General features: G+C 44.3%; 1 protein-coding gene and 1 long non-coding RNA gene across 2 annotated transcripts in view; one reads left to right on the top strand and one right to left on the bottom strand.

Moving 5' to 3' along the window:
- Positions 1 to 5,762: 5,762 nt before the first annotated feature.
- LOC147652827 (uncharacterized) lies at positions 5,763 to 7,728 on the bottom strand. The gene is made up of 2 exons (XR_015286543.1): positions 7,571 to 7,728; positions 5,763 to 6,126 (listed from the first exon to the last, which is right to left on the bottom strand). It is a non-coding gene; the product is annotated as an uncharacterized LOC147652827 (long non-coding RNA).
- A 653-nt stretch (positions 7,729 to 8,381) lies between these two features.
- Positions 8,382 to 13,425, top strand: part of LOC147652826 (uncharacterized) — a 35,946-nt gene continuing 30,902 nt past the window's right edge. The window contains exon 1 of the mRNA XM_086888016.1: positions 8,382 to 12,789. Within this exon, the coding sequence (XP_086744142.1) occupies positions 12,502 to 12,789 (288 nt within the window). The 5' untranslated portion in view covers positions 8,382 to 12,501. The remainder of the gene's footprint in view (positions 12,790 to 13,425) is intronic.

Genomic DNA, 13,425 nt, shown 5'->3' with positions numbered 1-13,425 from the left:
CGCAGGGCTCAGGTGGCTCATTGTGAAAAATGAGGTTCACATAATTTTTATAGAATTTAAAAGTTTAATAAAAAAACAATTAGGAGAAAAAATAAAGTATACAGATACGGCCGGGTGTCTCTGCATTCAGCTAAGAGAGCACACCTTACTAACAAAGGATTGTCTCTTAAAAACAGAATCCTACTACATATCCATAAATTCTCACACATATTCAGACATTCTTCTTAGGATCTTTGGTGTTCTTCTGTTTAGTTTTCTCTTGCCCCCTTCCCAATAGATTAATTCTCTTGGTGCCATTGAGATTTACATTCTCTGATACCAGAAATGCAATAAATTCCTCCCCCCAGAGTTCTGGTCACTGCTGTCTTCATCTGGGTAAGAGAGTTTACAAATGCAGGAGTTCTCTAGCTATTTTTTTTTTCCTCAGTCTTTGGGTTATACAAACAAAAGCAGTTTTTATTTTAATACTATGCCATAGCCTAACATATATGTATTATACTACTATTTCTAAATTTCATCAATAACAGAAATAAAGAAAACTATATTAATACCACAAAATTTCCCATTCTTATACACATAACATTCATTTTAATATTTGCGAAAAGCCAACAATATAAAATGTATCTATAACATCATCCAAGGAGAGGTTGCTTAGGTTCAAACCAATGTCACTCTTCATTTCTGAAGTTGGATTTTGTACAATAAAATTTTACATCAAAATTTGTACCACCAAAATAAAATCAAAACAACCGAGCTTCTAGATTCTGCTATTAATTCTTCTAATGTGTTTGGGTAGTTAGAGGTGCAGGAAATGCCAAAACCCAAAGCAATTATACGTTTGTAATGTTAAGTGCAACAAGTCCTCAGTGCAGGATTTTCACATCAGTGCATATGGTCTGAAGCCTTTGTGTCCCAAAAGCCAAAAGAAACCTGCCAAAAGCAGGCCTTCATTGTGTATCCAGCATTGCAATTTGCCATTGGATTTCTCCCTCCAATCTTCTCTCGGGTTCTTGTGCCAAAGGGGATCTGACCTCAGAGCCACACAGAGTGTCTGTTGCCTTGATAAATGTAAATGAAACTTGCCAAGTCTGTCAGGAGAGCAAAAACATCCTGGGGTTTGTTTGGCCAAAGATGGAACATGAAGGCATTCATACTAGTAGTGGGTGTGCATGCAGACTGTTTTGGGTTGTGTGATGCCTCAGAAGTCAGGACAAGGCTGAAGGAAGGAGGGAAGCTGCCACAGCTGCAGGTGAGGGCAATACTTGCTGTTTCAAACTGCTTAGTCCAGAACTGGGAGAACTGGAAGAACAAGTTTTCTCTTCCTTTCTGTCCATCACCAGGCAGAATATTAAGATGTTGCTACAATCAACTCTTTAATTTGGGGTTTTTTTGGTTGTTTTTTTATTTCTTTAAGTATCTTTATTTCTAATTTTTTCTAATTTTTTTTATTTCTAAGTGTTGCAGTGAGACACAAGTTTCTAGGTTACATGATTTGTGAGTGACATGTGTCACTCGGAGAGAAATGTGTACGTGTGTGCCCTTCCTGGTAAATCCAGATGTGATGAGGAAAACCTAAGTGAGGATTTCCAGCCTTGACATATGCAGGCCATGACACAGGCTTCTGAAAAAGCTTAGTGGCCCAACAGTAGGTTTTTTTGTATCAAATTTGGAGGGGGATGTGTTTATATCTGGGGACCACTCAGTTCATTGTACATGAAAGCTGTCCATCCCTGAAGTAGTGAACCTGAGCAGTTTTTGATAATTCCAAGTGATATGTCTTTAAGATTCTTAATACAATATGAAGTGTTTTTTTTTTAAGAGACCTATGTATGTTTGGGTATTTGTGTTTTCTACACAGTGTATCTGTTAGGCTGACAGAAAAGTGTTTTTTCACCTGAAAGTGAGTTGCAATAATCAACATCACACAAGATTTAATCAAACTTCATTTTTTAATCTTTTTTTCCTTTATAGATTGTGAATAGTCTGGGGGAAATATTTGGGGATAAATAAATGAAATGTGTTTAAGTATTTCCTTCCTAGAGGGATAGTTTATTTTGTTACAAATCCTCAAGCAAATGAAATCAAAGTCCAGGAAATGGATTTGCCTGTGGCTTCCTGCACTTCATAATCTGCTGCAACAGGTTTCTTTTGGCCAAGATAGCTATTTAGAAAGTGTAAACTATTGCTAAGGTGAGCTGAATATTTACAAATTATAAATGGTTTCAAAAGAATTGAATATTTTTTTCCTTTTGGTGTCATTTTGCCTAAGGCAGAGATGCTCCAATGTCTGTACCTTCTTCAAGCTTCTTTCCACGAAGGTGCCACATGGACACACATCCTCAAAGCACCAAATGTGGGGTGTTGTGTATGAAGGGAAAACCAAAGCAGCTCAAGGGCTGCATTCTTGTGCAGAGCAATTGTTCTGATCTGAAATATTTCCCTGACTGAAGCCAAGGGAGAAGTGCTGACCCCCACAAGGGACAAAGCAGGGTTTTCTGCCTGGGCCCCTCCAAGGTGGTGAGCAGAAGGTGGAGAACGAGGCCTTGGCAGGGCTCTGTCATGGTGAGCATGTGGCTTTCATAAACACACCTGCAGCAACTGAACATCTGCTAAAGCTACCTGCTTAAGAGTTTCTGTTGCTTGACTGCAGAAATCCTGATTTTGTTGGACTACAGACCTGCTTGAGGCCAGCAGGGCCCTCAGGATTCTGTGTTGAGAGGGTTAGATGGTGTCCCAGCATCCTTGTCATGTGGCAGCTGGCCCCCAGTCACTCACATCCCTCCAAAGTTGTAGTAGCCACTGTCACTCAGTTCCTTTGACACCTATCCACTAGACCCATCCAGAGGCTTCAACCCCTCCCAAATCAGGGGGTTTCTGCCACCAAAGCAAGCTGCCAGCCTTCAAGAGCTTTTCTTTTCTCCCTCTCTAAACTGCTGTTGCACTGTGAAGTAGTTTCAAAAGTTGCTCCTGAGAAACTGATTTTCAACTGTCTTTCATCATTATTGCCTGAGTAACAGTGTTGGGAATAAATGTATTTGCCTTAGACACCTTAATTATGTGGTTTTTTCCTCTGCCAATTTGTTTGTGTAGCCTCTTCCTTTTTCATCTGCCATCCCCTGAAGTTTTCTTTCATTGCTGCCATGAACTTGTGTGTTCATTGTTATTGTGTTTTTCCAGCTGTTAACTTTGGGCTGATCTCATCTTAAGCCCTTCACAGAGGAACTAAGGCACACTAAAAATCCCACAGCGTTCTTAGTCAGTTTTTTCCTGGTGACTGTATTTTGGCAATGGTGTAAGGTGAGAGGCTGTTTTCCTCATGCAAGGGGATGGAAGCATGTGCCCACAATCAAGGCTCTTTTCTTGTCTCACTTTGGGATGAGTGGTATGTGATTAGAGAATTGCTGTTCAGCTCAATTGTTCTGATCACAGAACTAGTTTATTTTGTATATGTGACCCAAGTCATCAAAAGGAAAGCCCTTGCAAGGCCTGATGTAGATTTAGACATGACACACACCTGTTTTAAGTAGGAAAAATGTAGCCAGAGCATCCTGACTGGAACTATTTTCTGTTTGATGCTGTGACAATTGAAGAGGATACTGATTCTTGTACCATCTACCTGCTGTTTATGGCATTTCAGTCTCATGTGCATTAGAGCATCTTTCTCTTGGACTATTTGTCTCTGTTTTTCTTCCCTGCTGTTGTATGTGCAGTTCTGGGTGGATCTACTTGTGGGTGACCAACCTGTACCTGCTCCCCACATCCCTGCAGGACAGCAGGAGAAGCATCAAGCATTTCACTTTGCACTCTGCAGGTTAGCCAGACAGGGCAGACACAGCAAGCTCCTTGTTTTGGGTCACTGCAGGAGTGGAATGGGATACTGGACTTGATTCCTGAGGATCACCCTGCACAGGCTGTTGGCAATAGCAGTACTCCTGCCATCAGGGAGCTGGCATTGGATCTGCTGTGATCTCAGCCTCCTACCTAGCCTCTGAGGTGCCGAAGCAAGACAGATTGGCTGTGGCATCCTTGGGGTGCAGTAAGACAAAATAGGTATTGTATCACATTTATTTTTTAAAAAATCTGCCATTCAATTATTTTGGGTTTAAAACTGCCTGAAACCTGTTCTGAAAATTATACTGTGTCTCATCTCTTTAATATACCTACTGCTTTTTATATCTTATGGGTGCAGTCTTGATTGCTTTTCCACAGAAACTGGTAGGCTGACCTCACCTGAATTGCAGAAACACACTTTAGATAGCCAAAGTTTTTTTTTAAAGAAAGAACTCAATGTGGAAACTCCAAGAGTTCTGTGAGCTTTATTGGTTTTGGTCTTTATTGAGCCACATCTTTAAATAATGATGTTCATGCATTCTATAAACAACATTAAATAGATTTTGCACTCTCTCATGAGATCTTTAAGCCCAAATTTTCCAATATCTCTGTCAATACAGCAGCAGAGTTTGCATTAATTGCAGGTTCAAGCTGACAGTGTCCCATGAATCTCTTGTTCATTGATCTGTTTGCCATGTTCATTTCATCTGGATCCAAAGTTAGATTTTTGGAACAGACGGTGTACCTCAAAACACAAGGCTTGTTTAAACTTTTTTTCTCTATTTTGTAAATACAGAGGGTAGGTAACTTATTTGTCTTCTTGTCGTACTACAGAATGGAATTAAGAAGGTTCCTGCAATATCCCGATTGAAGTTGGAATGTTCAAGAATATCGGTGTGACAGTTCCCAGGGATGAATCTTGTGCTCAACAGTCTGTAGCGTGGTAGCGTAGGACACAGCAGAGCAGGGCCTGAGGGACCAGGACTGTTTTAATGTGGAGCAGTTTTAGCTGGGGACAGCTGTGGGACCTGCCTGTGCTAATTCTGTTTTTTCTGAAGGTGTATCAAAGCGTGCTACCAAAATGGCTATTTTCTCCTCTGAAAATTAATGCATGTATGTGTTTTAATCATGTAACCAGATGGACTAAGAATTTTACTTTCCAAGCAACACCGGTAGTAGATTTCTGCTTGGTTTGTGTCTGTGAGATGTGGGATTTGTGCTGGAGAGGTGCTGTTGGGAAGAAAGGATGGAATAAATTTGCTCCAGGGATACGCAGTGAGGAACTGAGTTTCAGGGAAGGGGAATGTTTATAAACTGTATCGATATTTCCCTGAAACTGGGGCTGGATGGGGGTGCTTGGGTTTGGCCTGGGCCTGTGAGGATGAGCCGTAAACAACCCAACCAAGCCCCTGAACCCTCCATGGATGTTTGAAACATTTCCACAGAAAGGCAAGGCAGTCATGATTCCAGAAGAAAAATTATTGGTAATTGCTTATGGTAAGTGGGAAATTTTCATTGAAATTATTAATCAGAGAGTTTATTGAAGCAGAGCATTTCTTTTGGCTCTTCTTCTGGTATGTCATTTCCTCGCTGGCTTAAATTAGTTTTGTGTGCTCTTGTCAAGGAAGCAGCATGTTTTTATTTGGGGTGGGATTTGAAAGCTTCTGGCTGTTTTACACAGATGCTTTGGTTTTGGGTCAGAGAGAAACAAGGGAAATTACTTTTTATTATCTTTAAATTTTTCAAACTAAAGTGGGACATTCTCTTACCCCTCCCCAAAGCACTGCAGGCACATGGGAGTAGCTCAGTGCTGGCCCAGTTCTCTGAGAAATAACAGCATTTGAGGGGTGTCACGATCCGCAAGGTGGGATTCGTCATGTGGTTCTTTTAGTCGGTCTTAGAGTACAAAAGATTATCAGCAAACCAAGGACTTAAACAGCAAAACACACTTTATTGAGTGCTCATCAGCACTAATATGCAATAGAGGGAAAAGAGGAGAAAGCAAAGCATAAGAAAAGAGAGTAAGGGGATTAGAGCTGCCAACGTCAAAGTCCACTCAGCCGTCCAACGATGCAGAGTCTTCTGTCCGTTGGGGAGATCTCAAAGGAAGGTGAGTTTGGGGTATAATTTTATAGTCTTTTGCAAAGCGAGGGGCGCAGGGCCAAAACCAGATGAGATTGATGATCATTGTGATGAATTCCATTGTGCGGGGGGCAGGTGTAGGGTACAGAGCAATCCATGTCTTGCAAGTCTTTGCTCACCAGCAGGAATGAGGGCAATGTACTGTGCAACCACCTGCAAACAACCAAGCAAACATCCACCTCAGCTAGGCCCAAACCCCTAAACCAAGTCCCTTGTGATATTCAGGGTCTCAGTCTCTGTCCTTGAGACGGTTGTGAGACAGATGAATCTTCGGACCATCTTTTACAAGGGGTTTAAGTGTTAATAACAGCGCTTTGTCTCTTGGTTGCAAAGATTCAGTCCTACAGTCCCACTGTGATGAAGAAAAAAAAAGGAACTGGTATTTGTGGGAAACCTTCTGTTATTCCTTGTGCAGACTTTTAATTCTGTTGTCTGATTTACTGTCCAGTATCTTTCTAACAAAACCTTAGATAAGGATTTAACAAATCCTTAGATAAAGGATGAGGAGTTGGGTCTGTTCATTACAAAATTTTCCAAAGCCTGAAGGACTGGGGTGGTGACTGCTTTCAGCAAAGTTTATTTATTAACATGATGTCAGATTTCCCTCAGCCCTGGAAACCTCTGGGATTGTGTTGGAGGTCAGAATTCTGTCTGTGTTTGAGACTGATCCAGGTGAATGTTTACCTGCAGGTGTGGGATTTAGCCCCAGACACTGAGTTTAAATAGGATCAAGGTGACAGACCCTGCATTTTGTTGTATCAGGAGAGTTTATATCCCCACCCATGGCAGTGCAGGGAGCAGAATTAAGCCTGCACCTCCCATGGCCATTGCTGGCCTTTGTCTCTCTGTTGTGCCTTCAGACCATGGGAGTTTGCTGCTGTCACTGCCACTGCAACCCTGCCTGGGGGCTGAGTCCTTCTGGCAGCCCTTGCCAGCCCCACACACAAGCTCCAGGGGTGTCTCTGTGCTGTGTTGGGAGTGTTTGCTGGGAATATGCCCCATCCCTGGGAGTATCCTTTTGTTCCTGGGCAGCCGGACAGAGCTTTTGGGCTTGTCAGCTTCAGAGGTTGATTGCAAAAGTCACTAAAAGGAAGGATGACAGCGAGGTTTGTCAGAGTGATGCTGTCAGACCCCACTGGACAGTCTGTGCTTTTTGTCGGAGGTTGTTGTGTATTTGCAATGCAGGGAATGACTGCCCCCTTCCCAATTCAGGCCAGAAGGTCCCAAAGGCTCTTATAGGGAATATTTCTTCTTTACGTTCTTTCATTTGTGCTAACATAATCCCCAAATTGCCGTGAGCAATTCCTTAATTTCTCCTGGAGAAAACTACATGGCAGAGGCAGTTTGTAAAGGAGCCCAGAAATGTGTTTGGAGAAGAGAGTGCTGTGAGTGCATTTGCCTGTGCTCTTATTCCAGGAAAAAAAAATGCACTATGCCAAGTCTTTTTCAGTTCTTTCACCTAGAAAAGCTCTTCCTGTCATACAGGGAGCAGATGTTTATTTCTTAAGTGCTCGGACTGGACCGGGACCACTCCACAGCTGAGGAAGAGTTTCGCTTTTCATTTTTCCAGAAAGAAGCGGGAAAATCATGAACTTACATGTACAAATGGTTGGAGAGAAACTTGGAAGAAGTCTTGCAACCTGTTGATGATTTATTGCGGTCTGGCATTTGCTCGCTCAATGCCCTAAATCGTCCCGCTGGCCGTGCGAGGGCCGAGCAGGGCCCCGGCACCGCCGGCTCGGCAGTGACGCACGCGCGGCTGCTTTCGGTGACTCGCCGGTGCCACCTGCTGGCGGAGAGCGGCGCTGCCGGCAGCGCGGGGAGCGCCCGGCGGGGCCGGCCCGGGGCTGCGGGAGCGGCTCGGGAGCGCCCGGCGGGGCCGGCCCGGGGCTGCGGGGCTGCGGGAGCGGTTCGGGAGCGCCCGGCGGGGCCGGCCCGGGGCTGCGGGAGCGGCTCGGGAGCGCCCGGCGGGGCCGGCCCGGGGCTGCGGGGCTGCGGGAGCGGTTCGGGAGCGCCCGGCGGGGCCGGCCCGGGGCTGCGGGGCTGCGGGAGCGGCTCGGGAGCGCCCGGCGGGGCCGGCCCGGGGCTGCGGGAGCGCGGCTCGGGAGCGCCAGGCGTGGCTCCGGCAGCGGCAGCGGCGGGCGAGGGGACAGTGGAGGGGAGGGCGGGAGTTGCTGTGGCTGCAGCGAGCTTGAAGGTGAGCGGAGAACGGCAGGTCCCGGGAGAAGCCCCGAGGAGGGCGGTGGCTGCGGCGGGGGCGGCGTCGGGCGAAGGCGGACACGGAGCCGGGGAGGAGCTGCGGGGCCCGGCAGAGCCTTTCCCGGGAAACAAAACCTGCGGCTTCTCCCGCCTCGGCCCCACGGCGAGGGGCAGCGCAGCAGAGCGGAGCAGCATCCTAGCAGGTGGGGCAGTGCTGGGGGCGCAGGGAAGATGCGGCTGGGGCTGGAGGTAGAGCTTGCAAGCTTCTTACATTCAAATGAACGTGGAAAGCAGGGAGAGAGGTGCTATGAAAGCGCTGCGGGTGCTCGGGCAGGTGAGACATGACTCGGGAGCAGTCGTGAGAAATTCCGCATTTGGAGTTGGGATCCAAAAAGAAGGAACCTGAAACCGCTTTTTCTGATACATCCGTAAGTAAGGGAGGCCATATGAATCTCGCTGCTGTAAGCAGCCAGTAGCTCCCCCGGATATTTTAAGTATTGAAAGTAGTGACTTGTATTTCCTCTGTGCACAAAGTACTTGTTTGTCCCATGCAGAATTCACTGAGGCTGTGAATTGCAATTCAGAGCATCTTCAGGCTCCTACTGCTCGGGGGTGGTGGCGCTTGGTGTGCAGAAAACATCCCAGGCTGTCCGCCTCGGGTCTGGTTGTGCATTTCCACAGCTCCTCAGAGTGTGAAAAGGCCAGGAAGGTGGTGGGAAGGGCTTTCTCCCAGGCCTGGGCATTCTCAAGACACCTTAACGTTTGTTATCTTTTTGTTTCCCAGCCCAGGGCTAAGTTGGAGAAAAGGCAGAGAGGATGCTAAGTGGGAATTCCATTTTTAAATCTGCCCTTGAAATGCTGTTTCTCCTGGCAGATCTGTGCTACCTAAAGTACAAAGGAAGAAGATGTTGGGAGTACCTATTTGTTCACCTGTTGTGCTTGGAAGAGATGTGAAATTCCAGGGAAGCCGCGCTTGCTGGAGTGACTGAAGGGAGAAGCACCTTGTCCGTATTCCCCCCACCGGCGCCTGGTGTGGTCCTTTCCTCTCTGGCTCCTTGTTTCCCTCTTTGTCTCTGCATCCCTCTGTCCTTGCTGTGTGTTCTGCAGTCTGTCTTTTTCTGTGTCCTTCTCCACACCTCACTCACGTGCCTTTTTTATTCCCTTTGGCTCTCTGCTGATCCCCGTGCTGTTGTTTCCTGCTGGATCCTTGTGTCCCGTTTCCTGTGTCCTTTTTCAATCCCTCTCATCACAGGTTTTTTGTTTGAGTGGGGTTTTTTGTTTGTTGCTTTTGGTATTTTTGTTTTGTTGTTGTTATTTTGTTTTATCTATTTCATCCTACACCCCATTCTTTTGTTCTTTCTTTTCTTCCTGTGTCCTCTGTGTCACCACTCTCTCTTTCTGCCTCTGGCCTGTGCCTGGGGTTTTGGGGGAGGGATTTCTGGGACCTGCCCCCCTTTTCTTGTTGCAGCTCCTTTTTGGGAGGGGGTCTAGACCTAGAAAGGCTTCCAATAAAGCAAGGTGCTGCTGTCCAGGGCAGTTGGAGTTGTTCTCTGCCTTCTTTGGGCGTGAGGAGCAAAGGCTGAGGGGGATGGGATGGAGACTGGGGGGCTCCCGTGTCCCTTGGGGCACGCCGAGGTCCCCGCCAGAGGGAGGAACACGCTGCGCTGGAGGAGCAAGGTGAGCGGGGAATGGGGAGGGCTGGTGCTGGGTACCCTTGCCCAGAGGGGACCCCAAGCTGCCAGGAAATTCCCTGTGAGGGCTGGGTGCAGAATCCAAAAACCTGTGGAGTTGTTCTGGTTTTTACGGTAGGTATTGGCAAGGGACAGGAATTGACCTCTCCAAATCCCCTTGGAAAGGAACCCCCTCTCTGTGCACTCCGTCGTTAGGGTTTTGTTATGTCAGGAACGGCTTAGGGTTAAGAAAGTGGGTTTTGTCTTTCCACCTCTTACTTCCCTGTAAAATGGGAGTGTATAAAACACATGTGTGCATCCCTGAGGTATTAAAATGCACCGAGAGAAATTTCTGGGCCTAAGTTCCATAGAGACGAGCGCGTTCTGCACTCGGGGTTGAGTAGGGATTTATATTTTTGTCATTCTGACGTGTTAGCTGAAAGAATTGGGAGAGTTTCCAAGAGAAAGAAATGCAAATTTCAAAAAGCAGAACGTTAGAAAGAGAAATATATAAATGTATACATGTAAAAATAAATATAGGGAAGCTAGGGAGATCTATATATAGAGAGAGAGAGCCATAAAAAAGAAAGAAATACAAGTAATCCAAGTCTAGACAAGTAGATTAATATTCAGTATGAAAACTATATGGATAGATGCTAATATATTTTAATATCTGTTCTGTATGATATCTATGTGTATAGATAAAGAAGATCAATATGATAGAAATAAATATTACAAATATTTAAATGTAGGGGCTTTTTGTTTTTTATTTGGATAGAGGCATGGCATATAAATGAATAATATAGGAATGAAAATATACACATCTATAATAAAGAAATAAATATAGGGAGATAGATAGATAGATAGATAGAGAGAAAGAGAGAGAAAGAGAGAGAGAGATAGCCATAAAAAAGAAATAAACACAAATTATCTATATCTAGACAAGCTGGTTAATATTCAATATGAAAAATATACGGATAGATGGTAATGTATTTTAATATCTGTTGTGCATTATATCTCTGTGTGTATAAATAAAGAAAATCAATATTATAGAAATAGATATTATAAATCTTTCAATCAAGGGAATTACTGGTTTTTATTTGGTTACAGGCATGGCATTTAAATGAATAATATAGAAATGAAAATATACACATCTATAATAAAGAAATAGATATAGGGAGATATATATATAGAGAGAGAGAGAGAGCCATAAAAAAGAAGTAAATACAGATCATCTAAATCTAGAAAAATCGATTAATATTCAGTATGAAAACTATATGGATAGATGCTAATATAATATATTTTAATATTAGTTATGTCTGTTATCTATGTGTATAGATAAAGAAGATCAATATGATAGAAATAAATATTACAAATATTTAAATGTAGGGGCTTTTTGTTTTTTATTTGGATAGAGGCATGGCATTTAAATGAATAATATAGAAATGAATAATATAGATAGGGAGATAGATAGATAGATAGATAGATAGATAGAGCCATAAATAGAAATAAGTACCAGTAATCCAAATCTGGACAGATAAATTAATAATCAGTATGAAAACTATACAGATAGATATACAGATAGGTAATGTACTTTAATATCTGTTATGCATTATATCTGTGTGTACAAATATAGAAGATCAATATTATAGAAATAGATATTAAAAACATTTAAAACAAGGGTTTAATTGGTTTTTGATTTGGTTAGAGGCTTAGAGGCAGGGCTTTTAAATGATTAATATAGAAATGAAAATATACACGTCTATAATAAAGAAATAAATATAGGGAGATATATCTATATATAATTTGAAATAAAAAACAAAAAAAACCAAGTAATCTAAAACTAGACAAGTAGATTAATATTCAATATGAAAAATATATGGATAGACGTTCATATATTTTTATATTGATTATGCATTATATCTATGTGTAAAAATATAGATCAATATGATAGAAATAAATATTAATTACATTTAAGTGAAGGGGTATTTTGTTTTTTATTTGGTTAGAGGCAGAGCTTGCTAAGTTTCGATGGAGGGTGGGTTTTGGGGCGTACCTCGGAGAAGAATTTTTGGAAGGGGGTTGCACACGTGGTTTCTTGCCTCGCTTCTCTGCACGTGCAGGGGCGCCCCCCCGCCCGCCCCGGGCTGAGCTCTGCGGCAGTGCTGCCGCCTTGTGGACACAGAGCGGTACTGCAGCTGTGCGCCGAGCCGGGCGGGGCCGGGCCGAGCAGGGCCGAGCCGAGCCGAAGCAAGCGGGGACGAACCGAGCCGAAGCAGGCCGGAAAGAGCCGAGCCGAAACGGGCCGGAAAGAGCCGAACCGAGCCGAGCCGCGACGGCCCCCCCCCCCCTCCGGAGCCGGCCGGGAGGACCCCGGCAGAGGCGTTGACTCCAATGCCTGCCGCCGCAGGCGCGGCCGCCGCCCAGCTACGGAGCCGCTGAGCCACGCCGCCATCGTCCTCGCCCCGGGAAAGGCGGCGGACAATCGGGCGGAGTGCTCGGAGTCGGTCGGCGTCGGCAGGTTTTTCGTTCAGGCAAGTAAGTTAGACAGACGCGCTGAGAGCAGCGGGGGCCTAAATTGTGCCACAACAAAGATGGCCGCTCTGCCAGAAGTGGCCGCTCCGGCGCAATTTTCCGCGGCTTTTCCGGCCGTGCGGACATGGGCTGTGCGCTCGGCGGCGCCAGGGCCGGGCGCCAGCAGGTCGGGCACCGACAGGCAGCGGTGAAGACGCCTCACTCTGCCGGGGTCCTTGCCGCGGCCGCGTTCTGGGGCTTCTGGCACTCGCGACGACCCGTACCTCGCCGCCGCTGCTCTCACTCCGTTCTCTCCCCCTCGGCCCCCCCCCGGGAAATGGCGGAAACCCCAATGGCATCGGGATCGAACGGTCGCTCCCCGGCCCTGGGACCGAAGCAGCCCGAGGAGGCGGCTGCTCTGTGTGTCGGAACGGTGAGAGCGGGGGCTGGGGCGGGGGCAGGTTATCAACCGAGTATATACCTGTAAGTATAAAGATGATCAAAATAGATATTAAAAAATATTGAAGATAAAGGGGCTGCTTGGTTTTTATTTAGTTAGAGTCAGGGCTTTTAGATAAATAGGAAAAATAAAAATAAAATATTGAAAGAATGAATATATAAAGGTAGAGAAAAAAAATATATATATATGTAGGCGTAAAAATAAGTAATAGAAATATATACATATATGTTGATTTATAATCTATAATATTATTTCTGTATGTATAGATGGTAATATGATATGTTTTAGGATATGTTATGTGTTATGTATATCTACAAGGTATATAAATATGATAAAAAATATATATTAAAATATTTTTAAATACCGTTTAAGATAAAGGGACTGTTTGGTTTTTATTAGGTTAGCTTCAGGGCTTTTAAATAAATACAACAAAAATAAAAACATAGAAATGTATATTAAGTATATAAAGATATAGACATATGTGCAACCAGAAAAGTAAAGAAATATAAGTAATGCCAATATATACAAACAGATTTATATTTAATATATATGTTATATATATTTATTTAATATATGTATTATATACATAATGAATATATATCATTAAAA

This window comes from Cyanistes caeruleus, chromosome 5 (assembly GCF_971803275.1).
Source record: "Cyanistes caeruleus chromosome 5, bCyaCae1.hap1.1, whole genome shotgun sequence".
NCBI lineage: Eukaryota > Metazoa > Chordata > Aves > Passeriformes > Paridae > Cyanistes > Cyanistes caeruleus.
This window is presented reverse-complemented; position numbering and strand designations above follow the sequence as displayed.